The 17,465-nt window shown below is 49.2% G+C and overlaps 1 protein-coding gene across 1 annotated transcript in view; it reads left to right on the top strand.

Annotated features, from left to right (window-relative positions):
* The window catches only part of LOC137537233 (zinc finger protein 850-like), an 81,633-nt gene that overhangs the window by 17,663 nt on the left and 46,505 nt on the right, over positions 1 to 17,465 (top strand). The window contains exon 7 of the mRNA XM_068259328.1: positions 10,664 to 12,027. Coding sequence (XP_068115429.1) covers positions 10,664 to 12,027 — 1,364 coding nt within the window. The remainder of the gene's footprint in view (positions 1 to 10,663; positions 12,028 to 17,465) is intronic.

Raw genomic sequence — 17,465 nt, 5'->3', positions numbered from 1 at the left:
TATTGGAAGGTTACAGTATAGAATTCAGCCAACTTCCTCCAACTCACTTCGCCCAAGAGATCTAGAAAAACGTGTAGCTCTCCAGACAGAAGTTCTCTCTCTACTACAAAAAAGAGTGATTCGAGAGGTTCCAAGATGCCAAAGAGAACAGGGGTTCTATTCCCCGTTTTTTCTAGTAAAAAAGCCACAGGGCAGTTTTTGTTTTATTCTAAACTTAAAGGATCTGAACCAGATTGTAAGGTACAGAAGATTCAAGATGGACAACATCCAGTCAGTAATCCGTCTTTTGCAGAGGGACGATTATCTAGCATCCCTAGACCTAAAGGATGCATATCTTCACCTGCCAATACATCTATCCTAACAACAATATCTAAGGTTTGCAATACAGATGGAGGCAGAGGTAAGACATTATCAGTTCAATGTTTTGCCTTTTGGATTGTCTTCAGCCCCATGGTTATTCACTAAGGTTATGTCTGAAGTCCTGGCGGTTCTTAGACAAAGAGGAGTAATGCTGGGAATACACGGTTCGTTTTTGCCTTCGTTTAAACCTTCGTTTCGATTGTGCCTTTTGTCCTTTTCGATCCCGAAATAATCGATCATACGGTTAATATCACCACCCACGGTTTCGTTTTTTTTTTCGATTCTGATGGTTTCGTTTTTCCAATGATCGAAGGCTGCAAAGAAACGAAACGAAAATCCCCTTTTACAGGGACGGACTAGCATAAACGAATATATAATCGATCTGAACAGCCATCAAGCCTACCAATGGCTCGATTAGATGGATAAAGAGAGATAATATCAAACATGTTCGATCACTAGTCGTTCGTTTTTGGGGTCTATTAATCGAAACTATAATGAGATTATGACTATTTTCACATACGTTTTCAACACTCGATTCGTTTACCGAACGAATCGAAGGCTAAAACGAAGGCAAAAACGAAACGTGTATTCCCAGCATTAACATTGTTAGTTATCTTGATGATTTCCTGTTTTGGGGTAGGTCACCTGATAAGGTAAAGGAGCAGATTGATACTACAATAGACTTCCTACAACATTTAGGCTGGATCATTAATTGGGAGAAATCTCCCTTAATCCCTACCCAGTTTATAGAATTATTGGGGTTTAATGTGTCTACTAGGGAGGAAAGACTGTTTTTACCTTCCAGAAAGAAATACACTATTCTTAATACTGTTTTCTCTTATCAGAAGTCAAGAAGCATATCATTAAGATAGGCTATGGCTCTACTAGGACTTCTCACTGCTTCCTTTCCAGCGGTTCAGTGGGGACAAATCCACTCAAAGTTCCTGCAATTATGGATCCTCAGATCTTGGAATAGGTCACTCACAGCTCTGGACAAGAAAGTACTGGTGCCTCACAGCATAAAAGTGTCTTTGATGTGGTGGCAGAATCAAACACATCTATCCCGGGGACGACTTTGGAGTTATCCAGTTCAGACAACAATAACAACAGATGCCAGTTTATGGGGCTGGGGAGCTCACCTGAATTTTCTACCAGCACAGGGTCAGTGGTCTATGGAAGTAAGTTCACAATCCTCAAACAACAGGGAACTGGAGGCTGTGTGGCAGGCCTTACAACATTTCAGTACGCAGATCAGATGTTCTCATGTCTTGATAAAGACTGACAACAGGAGTGTGGTGGCCTTCCTGAACAGGCAGGGAGGTTCAAGAAGCAGAAGTTTATGGAAACAGACTGCAAAGATCCTGTTCTAGTCGGAAGCAAACCTCAGTTCTCTGACAGCTGTACACTTGAGAGGTGTGTCAAACCAGACTGCAGATTTTCTCAGCAGGAAGAAACTGGACCAGAACGAATGGTCTCTAAATCAGGGGATGTTCCAGGAGATTGTTGCTCAGTGGCGACGTCCAGATGTGGACCTCTTTGCCAGAAGGGGCAATGCGAAGTGTCCAAAGTTCTGTCCCCTTTATCCAGAGGACTCCCCCTGGATAATAGATGCCTTCACGATCAATTGGGGAAAGGCAACAATGTACGCATTTCCTCCAATTCCGTTAATCCCAAGAGTGATAAAGAAGATTGCTCAGGACAAAGCACAGGTAATCCTGATTGCCCCTCTATGGCCGAAACGAGCATGGTACACAGGTCTTCAGTCACTGGCAGTTTCAGAACCAATTATATTTCCACTTTTACCGGATCTGTTGACACAGGGGCCAATTGTCCATCCGGATCTGGGGCGTCTTCACTTATCAGCATGGAACCTGAGTGGGAAATCTTGAAGTCGAAAGGTTTCTCAGATGAATTGTCACAGACTTTGATAGAAAGTAGAAAGAAAGTTACCCGTGTAATTTGCCAGAAGGCATGGAAGGTATTTAATGACTGGTGTGTGGAAAGATCATTCAATAGAACTTCACTCATGTCTATTCTGGAATTCCTGCAGTGTGGGTACAAGAAAGGTCTCAGTGTCAGTACTGTTAACCACTTAACGACCGCCTAACGCCGATGGGCATCGGCAGGTCGTAAGTGGTTTCCCATGGAAACGGCCGCTCGTTCGAGTGGCCTTTCCATGTCAATTCACGGATGATGTCTCCGTGAACAGCCTGCGAGCCTCCGATCGCGGCTCGCAGGCTAAATGTAAACACGCGGGGAAGAAATCCCGCTGTTTACATCATACGGTGCTGCTGCGTAGCAGCGCCGTGAAGGAGATCGGCGAACCCCGGCCTCTGATTGGCCGGGGATCGCCGGCATCTGCTAGGCTGAAGCCTATCAGAGGCGGCGCAGGACGGATCGCCGTCCTGTGCCGCCCATAGGAAGGAGGGAGGGAAGGACAGGGAGACTGGGAATCGCTGTCGAGGGGGGCTTTGAGGAGCCCCCCCCGCTACACGCAGCAAGCCGGTGGCGATCAGACCCCCCCCCCAGCAGGACATCCCCCTAGTGGGGAAAAAAGGGGGGGGGAAGTCTGGTCGCCCTGGCTATTACACGATCTGTGCTGTGGGCTGGAGAGCCCACACAGCACAGATCAGTGCAGCATAGCCTGGTCCTTAAGTGTTTAAAGTACAGGTGTCAGCCCTGAGTGTGTTTTTGGAAAGATGATTGGCACAAGAAGATCTGGTGATCCGCTTCTTTCCGGCTTTAAAAAGGTTGAAACCTGCAACTAGGTCTAGAGTACCAGCCTGGGACTTGAATACTGTCTTACAGACCTTATGTGAGTCTCCATTTGAGCCTTTAGAGCAGATTTCGGACAAATATCTAACTCTTAAAACTATTTATCTTCTAGCAATTACTAGTGCTAGGAGAATAGGAGAATTACAGGCACTATCCATAAAGGAACCTTACTGCATTATTTCCGAGGATAGGATAACCCTACGTCCGGATATGTTGTTTCTTCCAAAGGTAGTGTCTTCATTTCACAGAAATCAGGAAATTTTTCTACCATCCTTTTGCGAGAATCCATCAAATGACAAGTAAAGAAAGCTCCATAATCTGGATGTCAGAAGATGTCTTATGTACTACCTGGAACGTACTGTTTCCTGGAGAAAGACAGAGGCAATCTTCGTTCTGTTTGCGGGAAAATCCAGAGGTAATAGAGCTTCAAAAACTACTTTGGCGCGGTGGATTAGACAAACACTTGTCTCTGCATACCAACTTCAGGGAAAACAATTGAAAACTACTATGAAGGCTCATTCTACAAGAGGTATTTCAACGTCTTGGGCAGAGAGGACAGGGGCCTCTATAGATCAGATTTGTAGAGCTGCAACCTGGTCAAGTCACAATACATTCGTGAGACACTATCGTCTGAACGTTTCTGCAAGCACAGATTTATCCTTCGGACGAAAAGTGTTGCAAGCAGTGGTCCCACCCTAAGTCTTTATCTCTTGTTTATCGTCTCATCCAGGGGTGCTGTCCGAAATGACGTTCTGGGAAAGATCTCTTTACTTACGGTAAAGTCTTTTCCGGTAGTCATGAGGACAGCACCCCTGCAACCCACCCTAATTGGGTGGAAAAGAAGGTAAGTATTTGTGTAAGCAGGAGTTATGTTTGTGTCATCTTTTGTGATAACTGAGGTACTGTAGCCTGAATGTATCTTATGTACTGCTGCCTATTGCTTATGCAAATGTTTGTTTTAACAGTTTCCTGTCCACAGTGCGGAGGGAGATGGGTCTCATCCAGGGGTGCTGTCCTCATGACTACCAGAAAAGACTTTACCGTAAGTGAAGACATCTTTACTATTCCTCTGTGACAGTCTGAGTCCCAATTATGGGAGGATTCAGTAAACAAGGAGTCTTATCTATTAGTCATAAATCAGCATCAGCTAACAACCTCTGAAGACACCATTTAGATCAGGGGTGCCCACACTTTTTCGGCTCGCGAGCTACTTTAAAATTTGCCAAGTCCAGGAGATCTACCAACATTTAAAGTGTTGCAGACCCCCCCCCCCCCCCCCCGTCACGAATAGCCCCCAGGTACAAGTGCCTCCAGTATAGGTAGCTAAGTATAGGTTCCTTCAGCAAAGGTAGCTGGGTACAGGTGCCTTTAGCATAGGTAGGTGGGGATAGGTACCTTTAGCATAGGTAGGTGGGGATAGGTGCCTTTAGCATAGGTAGGTGGGGATAGGTGCCTTTAGCATAGGTAGGTGGGGATGGGTCCCATTAGTATAGGTAGGTGGGGATGGGTCCCTTTAGTATAGGTAGGTGGGGATGGGTCCCTTTAGCATAGTTAGGTGGGGATGGGTCCCTTTAGCATAGTTAGGTGGGGATGGGTCCCTTTAGCATAGGTAGGTGGGGATGGGTCCCTTTAGCATAGGTAAGTAGGTGGGGGTGGGTCCCTTTAGCATAGGTAGGTAGGTGGGGATGGGTCCCTTTAGCATAGGTAGGTAGGTGGGGATGGGTCCCTTTAGCATAGGTAGGTGGGGATGGGTCCCTTTAGCATAGGTAGGTGGGGATGGGTCCCTTTAGCATAGTTAGGTGGGGATGGGTCCCTTTAGTATAGGTAGGTAGGGATGGGTCCCTTTAGCATAGGTAGGTGGGGATGGGTCCCTTTAGTATAGGTAGGTAGGGATGGGTCCCTTTAGCATAGGTAGGTGGGGATGGGTCCCTTTAGCATAGGTAGGTGGGGATGGGTCCCTTTAGCATAGGTAGGTGGGGATGGGTCCCTTTAGCATAGGTAGGTGGGGATGGGTCCCTTTAGCATAGGTAGGTAGGTGGGGGTTGGTCCCTTTAGCATAGGTAGGTGGGGATGGGTCCCTTTAGCATAGGTAGGTAGGTGGGGATGGGTCCCTTTAGTATAGGTAAGTAGGTGGGGGTGGGTCCCTTTGGCATAGGTAGGTAGGTGGGGGATAGGTCCCTTTAGCATAGGTAGGTGGGGATGGGTCCCTTTAGTATAGGTAGGTGGGGGATGGGTCCCTTTAGTATAGGTAAGTAGGATAGGTGCCTCTAGCGTAGGTAGGTAGGGATAGGTTGCATTAGCATAGGTAGGATGGGTGCTCAATCACTTACCTCTCTCCAGCGGCGATGTCTGGTCTCCCCTCTCGGACTCGGAGCGATCCGGTGTAGCGTGAGCAGCCCCGCATGCGCAGTAGGAGCCAGCGTCCTGTGCAGCCACCGTCCAGCGTGTGCGCGTGTGCCCGGCGCCGCCAGCCATGACGTCGCGTCATGGCCTCTTCAGCCGCGCCTCCTCTCTCTTCCCCGCTTCCTATTGGCCGGCGGCTGGCAGCAAAATATGATGGGAAAGCTGCCGGCCGCAAATTGTGATGGGACGCGGCCAAGAGGCCGCGATCTACCAAATAGGCGGTCGCGATCTACCGGTAGATCGCGATCGACCTATTGGGCACCCCTGGTATAGGTAGGTAGGGATGGGTCCCTTTAGCATAGGTAGGTGGGGATGGGTCCCTTTAGCATAGTTAGGTGGGGATGGGTCCCTTTAGCATAGGTAGGTGGGGATAGGTACCTTTAGCATAGGTAGGTGGGGATAGGTGCCTTTAGCATAGGTAGGTGGGGATAGGTGCCTTTAGCATAGGTAGGTAGGGATGGGTCCCTTTAGCATAGGTAGGTGGGGATGGGTCCCTTTAGTATAGGTAGGTAGGGATGGGTCCCTTTAGCATAGGTAGGTGGGGATGGGTCCCTTTAGCATAGGTAGGTGGGGATGGGTCCCTTTAGCATAGGTAGGTGGGGATGGGTCCCTTTAGCATAGGTAGGTGGGGATGGGTCCCTTTAGCATAGGTAGGTGGGGATGGGTCCCTTTAGCATAGGTAGGTAGGTGGGGGTTGGTCCCTTTAGCATAGGTAGGTGGGGATGGGTCCCTTTAGCATAGGTAGGTAGGTAGGTGGGGGTTGGTCCCTTTAGCATAGGTAGGTGGGGATGGGTCCCTTTAGCATAGGTAGGTAGGTGGGGATGGGTCCCTTTAGCATAGGTAGGTAGGTGGGGATGGGTCCCTTTAGTATAGGTAAGTAGGTGGGGGTGGGTCCCTTTGGCATAGGTAGGTAGGTGGGGGATAGGTCCCTTTAGCATAGGTAGGTGGGGATGGGTCCCTTTAGTATAGGTAGGTGGGGGATGGGTCCCTTTAGTATAGGTAAGTAGGATAGGTGCCTCTAGCGTAGGTAGGTAGGGATAGGTTGCATTAGCATAGGTAGGATGGGTGCTCAATCACTTACCTCTCTCCAGCGGCGATGTCTGGTCTCCCCTCTCGGACTCGGAGCGATCCGGTGTAGCGTGAGCAGCCCCGCATGCGCAGTAGGAGCCAGCGTCCTGTGCAGCCACCGTCCAGCGTGTGCGCGTGTGCCCGGCGCCGCCAGCCATGACGTCGCGTCATGGCCTCTTCAGCCGCGCCTCCTCTCTCTTCCCCCGCTTCCTATTGGCCGGCGGCTGGCAGCAAAATATGATGGGAAAGCTGCCGGCCGCAAATTGTGATGGGACGCGGCCAAGAGGCCGCGATCTACCAAATAGGCGGTCGCGATCTACCGGTAGATCGCGATCGACCTATTGGGCACCCCTGATTTAGATGTTCTGTTTCATTTAAAGGGGACCTAAACTGAGAAGGATATGGATTTTTCCTTTTAAAATAATACCAGTTGCCTGACTCACCTGCTGCTCCTGTGTCTCTAATACTTTTAGCCACAGCCCCTCAACAAGCATGCAGATCAGCTACTCTGACTGAAGTCAAACTGGATTAGCTGCGTGCTTATTTCAGGTGTGTGATTCAGCCACTACTGCAACCACAGAGGTCAGCAGGACTGCCAGGCAACTGGTATTGTTTAAAAGACATCTGTGTCCCTCTCAGTTAAGGTTCCCTTTAAGGTATCTTAATGACATGTATTTATGCTTTTAAAAAAAAATCTATGCATCCCTTCTGATGTTGCATGTATACAGCTGTCTGTTCCAACATCTTGTAAGCAAACAGGAGTGAGTCTGATGAAGGCTGCCCAGCCGAAAGCTTACGCTTGTTCTTTTAAGATAGCCTATAAATCAGGGGTGCCCAATAGGTCGATCGCGATCTACCGGTAGATCGCGACCGCCTATTTGGGTAGATCGCGGCCTCTTGGCCGCGTCCCATCACAATTTGCGGCCGGCAGCTTTCCCATCATATTTTGCTGCCAGCCGCCGGCCAATAGGAAGCGGGGAAGAGAGAGGAGGCGCGGCTGAAGAGGCCATGACGCGACGTCATGGCTGGCGGCGCCGGGCACACGCGCACACGCTGGACGGTGGCTGCACAGGACGCTGGCTCCTACTGCGCATGCGGGGCTGCTCACGCTACACCGGATCGCTCCGAGTCCGAGAGGGGAGACCAGACATCGCCGCTGGAGAGAGGTAAGTGATTGAGCACCCATCCTACCTATGCTAATGCAACCTATCCCTACCTACCTACGCTAGAGGCACCTATCCTACTTACCTATACTAAAGGGACCCATCCCCCACCTACCTATACTAAAGGGACCCATCCCCACCTACCTATGCTAAAGGGACCTATCCCTCACCTACCTACTTATGCCAAAGGGACCCACCCCCACCTACTTACCTATACTAAAGGGACCCATCCCCACCTACCTACCTATGCTAAAGGGACCCATCCCCACCTACCTACCTATGCTAAAGGGGACCCATCCCCACCTACCTACCTATGCTAAAGGGACCCATCCCCACCTACCTATGCTAAAGGGACCCATCCCCACCTACCTATGCTAAAGGGGACCCATCCCCACCTACCTATACTAAAGGGACCCATCCCCACCTACCTATGCTAAAGGGACCCATCCCTACCTACCTATACTAAAGGGACCCATCCCCACCTAACTATGCTAAAGGGACCCATCCCCACCTACCTATGCTAAAGGGACCCATCCCTACCTACCTATACTAAAGGGACCCATCCCCACCTACCTATGCTAAAGGGACCCATCCCTACCTACCTATACTAAAGGGACCCATCCCCACCTAACTATGCTAAAGGGACCCATCCCCACCTACCTATGCTAAAGGGACCCATCCCCACCTACCTATGCTAAAGGGACCCATCCCCACCTACCTACCTATGCTAAAGGGACCCATCCCCACCTACCTACCTATGCTAAAGGGACCCACCCCCACCTACTTACCTATGCTAAAGGGACCCATCCCCACCTACCTATGCTAAAGGGACCCATCCCCACCTAACGATGCTAAAGGGACCCATCCCCACCTAACTATGCTAAAGGGACCCATCCCCACCTACCTATACTAAAGGGACCCATCCCCACCTACCTATACTAATGGGACCCATCCCCACCTACCTATGCTAAAGGCACCTATCCCCACCTACCTATGCTAAAGGCACCTATCCCCACCTACCTATGCTAAAGGTACCTATCCCCACCTACCTATGCTAAAGGCACCTGTACCCAGCTACCTTTGCTGAAGGAACCTATACTTAGCTACCTATACTGGAGGCACTTGTACCTGGGGGCTATTCGTGAGGGGGGGGGGGGGGGGGGGGGGGGGTGGGGTCTGCAACACTTTAAATGTTGGTAGATCTCCTGGACTTGGCAAATTTTAAAGTAGCTCGCGAGCCGAAAAAGTGTGGGCACCCCTGACCTATACTAAAGGGACCCATCCCCACCTACCTATGCTAAAGGGACCCATCCCTACCTACCTATACTAAAGGGACCCATCCCCACCTAACTATGCTAAAGGGACCCATCCCCACCTACCTATGCTAAAGGGACCCATCCCCACCTACCTATGCTAAAGGGACCCATCCCCACCTACCTACCTATGCTAAAGGGACCCATCCCCACCTACCTACCTATGCTAAAGGGACCCACCCCCACCTACTTACCTATGCTAAAGGGACCCATCCCCACCTACCTATGCTAAAGGGACCCATCCCCACCTAACTATGCTAAAGGGACCCATCCCCACCTAACTATGCTAAAGGGACCCATCCCCACCTACCTATACTAAAGGGACCCATCCCCACCTACCTATACTAATGGGACCCATCCCCAACTACCTATGCTAAAGGCACCTATCCCCACCTACCTATGCTAAAGGCACCTATCCCCACCTACCTATGCTAAAGGTACCTATCCCCACCTACCTATGCTAAAGGCACCTGTACCCAGCTACCTTTGCTGAAGGAACCTATACTTAGCTACCTATACTGGAGGCACTTGTACCTGGGGGCTATTCGTGACGGGGGGGGGGGGGGGGGGTCTGCAACACTTTAAATGTTGGTAGATCTCCTGGACTTGGCAAATTTTAAAGTAGCTCGCGAGCCGAAAAAGTGTGGGCACCCCTGCTATAAATGGTATCATCCCAACTCAAAACTTCTTGCTTTTTAGTAAATTAACACTTAAAATACTGATTGATGTGTGGTGATGTTTTCACTTGCCTTATTATCACCAGAAGGATGTTAGTCAATTTTGGCCATTGTGTTTTGTAGCATGTAAATAGTAACTGTTGAATTGAAGTGAGAGAGGAGAGAATCAGGAATAGATGCGGCACCTATTCTGCTGAACTTCTGAGACACAATCTCCTCCCCAGTTCTCCCTGAATGTCGCTGTTGCCCATCCTCTAATGGCCAATCTCCCTGTTTCTTTTACATTAAAATAAAGGTTAAGTTAAGTAAATTAAAATGAGTAAAGTTTTTCACAACATTTAAACCTTCCTAACCCCGGCTTCCCCTAATCAGGCAGTCCTTGTTGTATATGAGGATGAGGTCAGCCAGATTCTCTGCTCTGCATGGCCTGACCTATATTCATCATGGAATATTATGTCAGTGGCTTGTATAATTAGCTGCTGCAGCAGGACTTGTAATTCCATTAGGAATAGTGGCCGTGTTGTTTGGCCTCGCTCTCCCTGACATCCCCACACTGTAATCTTGGATTGCAGGTTACTATTACAGTAACGCACTTTCTCCAACTAGAGCAGATATAGCCCCGCCCCCTTGTCATAGCCTCTGAAGAAGCACTTGTGTGTGAAACTGCCGTCAGGCTCCCAGCAACCAGCACCCACCATTATCCACCCCCGCACCGGTACGTGTTTAGTCTCTTCTTATGGACTGTGAGGTGATGATGTAACACACAGCCTACTTGTCTGCCCATTGCCAAATAAAGGAAGCTGTACAGCAGTGCCGACCATCCTCTTTCCTTTCATCCCTAATGATAATTGCTCCTCCCCTCAGAATTCTCTAACAGGAAGTGATGATGTTTCTCTATTTGCAGCGCGGAGTCCCAGCATCAGGAACCTCTCAGCGACTCGTCTCTCTGTATCCACAGACTGTACAACGGATGATGATGTCACTGGACAAGAGTTTCCTGCAGATATCCTGGTTACCCCAAATATTTCCTCAAACTCTCCTCACCTTTCTAACTTCAAGGGGCCTCATACCCAGCACAGCTCTCCCCCTGCTGGAGGGTCTCGTTCCTGTTCCACGTGTGGGAAATGTTTTGATCGTAAATCAAATCTTGTCATACATGAGAGATCTCACACTGGTGAGAAGCCCTATTCATGTGCTGGGTGTGGGAAATGTTTTGTGAGTAAATCAAGTCTTGTCAGTCATGAGAGATCTCACACTGGTGAGAAGCCCTATACATGTGCTGAGTGTGGGAAATGTTTTGCACAGAGAACAAATCTTGCCAGACATGAGCTATCTCATACTGGAAAGAAGCCCTATTCTTGTGCTGAGTGTGGGAAATGGTTTAGATATAAATCAGACCTTGTCACACATGAGAGATCTCACACTGGTGAGAAGCCCTATTCATGTGCTGAATGTGGGAAATGTTTTAGATATAAATCAGAGCTTGTCAGTCATGAGAGAACTCACAGTGGTGAGAATCTTTATTCATGTGCTGAGTGCGGGAAATGTTTTAGCTTTAAATCAGCATTTGTCAGACATGAGAGATCTCACACTGGTGAGAAGCCCTATTCATGTGCTGAGTGTGGGAAATGTTTTACACAGAAACCAGGTCTTGCCAGACATGAGCTGTCTCATACTGGAGAGAAGCCCTATTCTTGTGCTGAGTGTGGGAAATGGTTTAGATATAAAGCAGACCTTGTCACACATGAGAGATCTCACACTGGTGAGAAGCCCTATTCATGTGCTGAGTGTGGGAAATGTTTTGCAAAGAAACAAATTCTTGGCAGACATGAGCTATCTCATACTGGAGAAAAGCCCTATTTTTGTGCTGAGTGTGGGAAATGTTTTAGATGTAAATCGCAGCTTGTCATTCATGAGAGAACTCACACTGGTGAGAAGCCCTATTCATGTGCTGAGTGTGGGAAATGTTTTAACTTTAAATCGGCGTTGGTCATTCATAAGAGATCTCACACTGGTGAGAAGCCCTATTCATGTGCGAAGTGTAGGAAGTGCTTTAGATGTAGACCACATCTTGTCTCACATGAGAGATCTCATACTGATGAGAAGCCCTATTCATGTGCTGAGTGTGGGAAATGTTTTAAATGGAAATCAGTGCTTGTCTGTCATGAAAGAACTCATACTAGTAAAAAGTCCCATTCTTGTTCTGAGTGTGGGAAATGGTTTACATGCAAATCACAACTTGTCATACATGAGAGATCTCATACTGCTGTGAAGCCCTAGCCATGTGCTGAGTGTGGGAAATGTTTGGGGTGTAAGTCACTCCTTATTAGACACTTGCGTTGAGTGTGGAAAATCTATTCGCTATAAATGTTTTGATGTACTTTTGTATATTTTTTTTTTTTTTTTTTTGCAAAAGAAAGCATGTTTGCTCAGTGCATTGGTTTGTAAAGCATTAAAGTCCCTGAACTGTGAGCTGACATGATGAGATAAATATGTGCCCAGCTGTGACAGGATAGTGTACTGGTAAAGGACTCTGCCTGTGACATACAGTGCTGCCCATAATTATTCATAATCCTGGCAAATTTTGACTTAAAGTTACTTTTATTCAACCAGCAAGTCATTTTGTGACGGGAAATGACATCGGTGTCTCCCAAAAGATAAGGCGACGTACAAGAGGCATTATTGTGGGGGGGGGGGGGGGGGGGAAACCAAAACATTTCTCAGCTTTTATTTACATTTGAACAGAAAGTGTCCAAAATGAGATAGCAGAGTGGTAGGAGGTGCCCAGATCAATATAGTGTGCCTTAGTGATAGCAAAATCTCTATTGGAATACATAAATGTAATGTGGTCCTATCTTAAGGATTCAGTAGGCCTTGCTATAATAAAGGACATTTATTGAGCACTCAAAAAGACAACGCATTTCATGGCGTAAGCTGCTTCCTCAGGTTGAGTAATAGTGCCTTAGATAAATCAAATAGGGCACTCAGAAACTGAAGATTACAATTATCAATGACATTTCATAGGACCAATTACAATCAAATAATAACACTTCACATAAAATTGCATTCTTGAACCACTTCAGATAAAATTTGCATTAATACATCATACATCAGGTCTTTATATACAGTTCAAAACGTTTTTGGGGGCATATGGAGTCCTCGGGTAATACGGTATATTGGCTGATGGTGTAATGGTTAAGGGCGCTGCCTCTGACACAGGAGACCTGGGTTCGAATCTCGGCTCTGCCTGTTCAGTAAGCCAGCACTAATTCAGTAGGAGACCTTTGGCAAGTCTCCCTTACACTGCTACTGCCAATAGAGCGCGCCCTAGTGGCTGCTGCTCTGCTCTGGCGCTTTGAGTCCGCAAGGAGAAAAGCGCAATATAAATGTTATTTGTCTTGTCTTGTATATTCAATAGTCTATGGAGAGGAGGGCACAATATTTGCATAAAATAGTGTCTGTAATTTAGTCAAAGATTAATCAGGGATTTTAATATATTGCATATTCAGGCACAAATATGCCATACCAATGTATCCCATGGGCTTTATTAAGGTTCCTATATGGGAATCAATCTGTCTGTGTAAAGGCTTAAAGAGACTCTGTAACAAAATGTTCAGCCTTATTTCTTCTATCCTATAAGTTCCTATACCTGTTCTAATGTAGTCTGCATTACTGCAGCCTTTACTAGTTACACTGATTCTGTAATATAACTAATCATCTTTCCTTTGTCGAACCTTGTCAGCCCAGAGAGTAATGTGCTGTGATAGGGAGAAGTTATGCACGCCCCTCCATGCCCCCTGCAGGCTCTGTGTGTATGAGTCACAGCCAGCGTCTCTGCTCACAGCCAGCCTGTATGTGACCTTGTGAACAGCTGTGAGTGCAAAAAGATCAGTTCAAAGCCCAGACAAGCAGCTAAGGCAACAAGTAGGAGAAATATTACAGCAGTGAAGTCACGTTTGAGAGGAGCCTCTGCAAACAAGCACCTGCTCTGATGATGTATTTCCTGTTTGACGGCCATCTTCATTGTTTACAAAAACAATGAATACAACAGTGATTTTATCACCAAGAAAGCAGCAGGGAGCAGCAAAAATGTCACAGAGGGGGGCTAGGAGAAGACGACAAACAGGCTGGTACATTTATTTATGTAAGATTTTCACAGTACAGATTCTCTTTAAAAGTAATTTAGACCAGCGTTTTGGCTGGATAATAATGCGGTTTTGATTAGAGGTAATAGGTGGAGGGCGAGTGCTGGGTTAAACCCAGTGTGAGGTTGGTAGTGCTGCACTGGGAGCAAAAAGCACAGGCAGTTTGTAGTGCTGCAACCTGATTGGGTGGAGGAGAGGCGGCCCCAGCCAGTATGGTGCTAAAGGCACAGGCTGTTTGTAGTGCTGCGCTGGGTGCTGTAAGCGCACTTAGGTGGAGGAGAGGTGGCCCCAGCCAGTATGGTGCTAAAGGCACAGGCTGTTTGTAGTGCTGGGCTGGGTGCTGTAAGCGCACTTAGGTGGAGGAGAGGTGGCCCCAGCCAGTATGGTGCTAAAGGCACAGGCTGTTTGTAGTGCTGCGCTGGGTGCTGTAAGCGCACTTAGGTGGAGGAGAGGCGGCCCCTGCCAGTATGGTGCTAAAGGCACAGGCTGTTTGTAGTGCTGCGCTGGGTGCTGTAAGCGCACTTAGGTGGAGGAGAGGCATCCCCAGCCAGTATGGTGCTAAAGGCACAGGCTGTTTGTAGTGCTGCGCTGGGTGCTGTAAGTGCACTTAGGTGGAGGAGAGGCGGCCCCTGCCAGTATGGTGCTAAAGGCACAGGCTGTTTGTAGTGCTGCGCTGGGTGCTGTAAGCGCACTTAGGTGGAGGAGAGGTGGCCCCAGCCAGTATGGTGCTAAAGGCACCGGCTGTTTGTAGTGCTGCGCTGGGTGCCGTAAGCGCACTTAGGTGGAGGAGAGGCGGCCCCTGCTAGTATGGTGCTAAAGGCACAGGCTGTTTGTAGTGCTGCGCTGGGTGCTGTAAGCGCACTTAGGTGGAGGAGAGGTGCCCCCAGCCAGTATGGTGATAAAGGCACAGGCTGTTTGTAGTGCTGCGCTGGATGCTGTGAGCGCACTTAGATGGAGGAGAGGCGGCCCCAGCCAGTATGGTGCTAAAGGCACAGGCTGTTTGTAGTGCTGCGCTGGGTGCTGTAAGCGCACTTAGGTGGAGGAGAGGTGGCCCCAGCCAGTATGGTGCTAAAGGCACAGGCTGTTTGTAGTGCTGCGCTGGGTGCTGTAAGCGCACTTAGGTGGAGGAGAGGTGGCCCCAGCCAGTATGGTGCTAAAGGCACAGGCTGTTTGTAGTGCTGCGCTGGGTGCTGTAAGTGCACTTAGGTGGAGGAGAGGTGGCCCCAGCCAGTATGGTGCTAAAGGCACAGGCTGTTTGTAGTGCTGCGCTGGGTGCTGTAAGCGCACTTAGGTGGAGGAGAGGTGGCCCCAGCCAGTATGGTGCTAAAGGCACAGGCTGTTTGTAGTGCTGCGCTGGATGCTGTAAGCGCACTTAGATGGAGGAGAGGCGGCCCCAGCCAGTATGGTGCTAAAGGCACAGGCTGTTTGTAGTGCTGCGCTGGGTGCTGTAAGCGCACTTAGGTGGAGGAGAGGTGGCCCCAGCCAGTATGGTGCTAAAGGCACAGGCTGTTTGTAGTGCTGAGCTGGGTGCTGTAAGCGCACTTAGGTGGAGGAGAGGCGGCCCCTGCCAGTGTGGTGCTAAAGGCACAGGCTGTTTGTAGTGCTGCGCTGGGTGCTGTAAGCGCACTTAGGTGGAGGAGAGGTGGCCCCAGCCAGTATGGTGCTAAAGGCACAGGCTGTTTGTAGTGCTGCGCTGGGTGCTATAAGCGCACTTAGGTGGAGGAGAGGTGGCCCCAGCCAGTATGGTGCTAAAGGCACAGGCTGTTTGTAGTGCTGCGCTGGGTGCTGTAAGTGCACTTAGGTGGAGGAGAGGCGGCCCCAGCCAGTATGGTGCTAAAGGCACAGGCTGTTTGTAGTGCTGCGCTGGGTGCTGTAAGCGCACTTAGGTGGAGGAGAGGCGGTTCCTGCCAGTATGGTGATAAAGGCACAGGCAGTTTGTAGTGCTGCGCTGGGTGCTGTAAGCACACTTAGGTGGAGGAGAGGTGGCCCCAGCCAGTATGGTGCTAAAGGCACAGGCTGTTTGTAGTGCTGCGCTGGGTGCTGTAAGCGCACTTAGGTGGAGGAGAGGCGGCCCCTGCCAGTATGGTGCTAAAGGCACAGGCTGTTTGTAGTGCTGCGCTGGGTGCTGTAAGCGCACTTAGGTGGAGGAGAGGTGGCCCCAGCCAGTATGGTGCTAAAGGCACAGGCTGTTTGTAGTGCTGCGCTGGGTGCTGTAAGCGCACTTAGGTGGAGGAGAGGCGGCCCCTGCCAGTATGGTGCTAAAGGCACAGGCTGTTTGTAGTGCTGCGCTGGGTGCTGTAAGCGCACTTAGGTGGAGGAGAGGTGGCCCCAGCCAGTATGGTGCTAAAGGCACAGGCTGTTTGTAGTGCTGCGCTGGGTGCTGTAAGCGCACTTAGGTGGAGGAGAGGCGGCCCCTGCCAGTATGGTGCTAAAGGCACAGGCTGTTTGTAGTGCTGCGCTGGGTGCTGTAAGCACACTTAGGTGGAGGAGAGGTGGCCCCAGCCAGTATGGTGCTAAAGGCCAAGGCTGTTTGTAGTGCTGCGCTGGGTGCTGTAAGCGCACTTAGGTGGAGGAGAGGCGGCCCCAGCCAGTATGGTGATAAAGGCACAGGCTGTTTGTAGTGCTGCGCTGGGTGCTGTAAGCGTACTTATGTGGAGGAGAGGTGGCCCCTGCCAGTATGGTGCTAAAGGCACAGGCTGTTTGTACTGCTGCGCTGGGTGCTGAAAGCGCACTTCAGAATCCACTTTATTCGCCAAGTACGACAAGGGCGCACCCGGAATTATTTGTGGACACATGGCAATTGGCATTTTACAATAGTGCATTAATGACTCAATATGATACAGATATTCGCTACAAGAACACAATAGCAGCAATGCAACACATAGCGACCACTCTAGTGCATTTAGGCAAGTCAATTATTTAAGACAGACACGGTATGGTGCAGTGCAACCGGCTGGGAGCCAGCCTGCAGGCCGCGTACTCTCGTCCGCTGGGGCTGCTTAGGTAAATTAGTCAGTGTAGAGGGAGCTTGAGTTGAGTAGGAGGACCGCTTGGGAAAGGAGGTGTTTCTATGCCTGGTGGTTTTGGTGAGAATGGTCCTGTAGCGGCGGCCTAAGGGAAGGGGGATGAAGAATCGACTGCCAGGGTGAGAGGGGTCTAGCGTAATCCTGTTGGCCCTGGAGGTCATTCTCGATGTATAGAGGAGGTCCAAGGGGGACAGGGGTGACCCAATGATCTTCTCAGCTGCACTGATTACCCTCTGGAGTTTGTGCTTGTCCTTTGCATTCGCTCCGGAGTACCAGACGATGATTGAGGAGCAGAGGACAGACTCAATGGTGGCAGTGTAGAAGTTGGTCATCAGTTCCTGCGACATTTCAAACTTCCTCAGCTGCCTGAGGAAGAACAACCTCTGCTGCGCTTTCTTTTGAGTTATGGAGGAGTTCACATCCCACTTAAAGGTGCACTACAGCGAAAAACTGCAAAAGTTTAAATATGTGCAAACATATACAAATAAGAAGTACATTTTTTTCAGAGTGAAATGAGCCTTAAATTACTTTTCTC

This window comes from Hyperolius riggenbachi, chromosome 10, assembly GCF_040937935.1.
Source record: "Hyperolius riggenbachi isolate aHypRig1 chromosome 10, aHypRig1.pri, whole genome shotgun sequence".
Classification (NCBI taxonomy): Eukaryota; Metazoa; Chordata; class Amphibia; order Anura; family Hyperoliidae; genus Hyperolius; species Hyperolius riggenbachi.
Note: the sequence above shows the minus strand (reverse complement) of the source record. Positions and strands in the feature narration are given on the sequence as shown.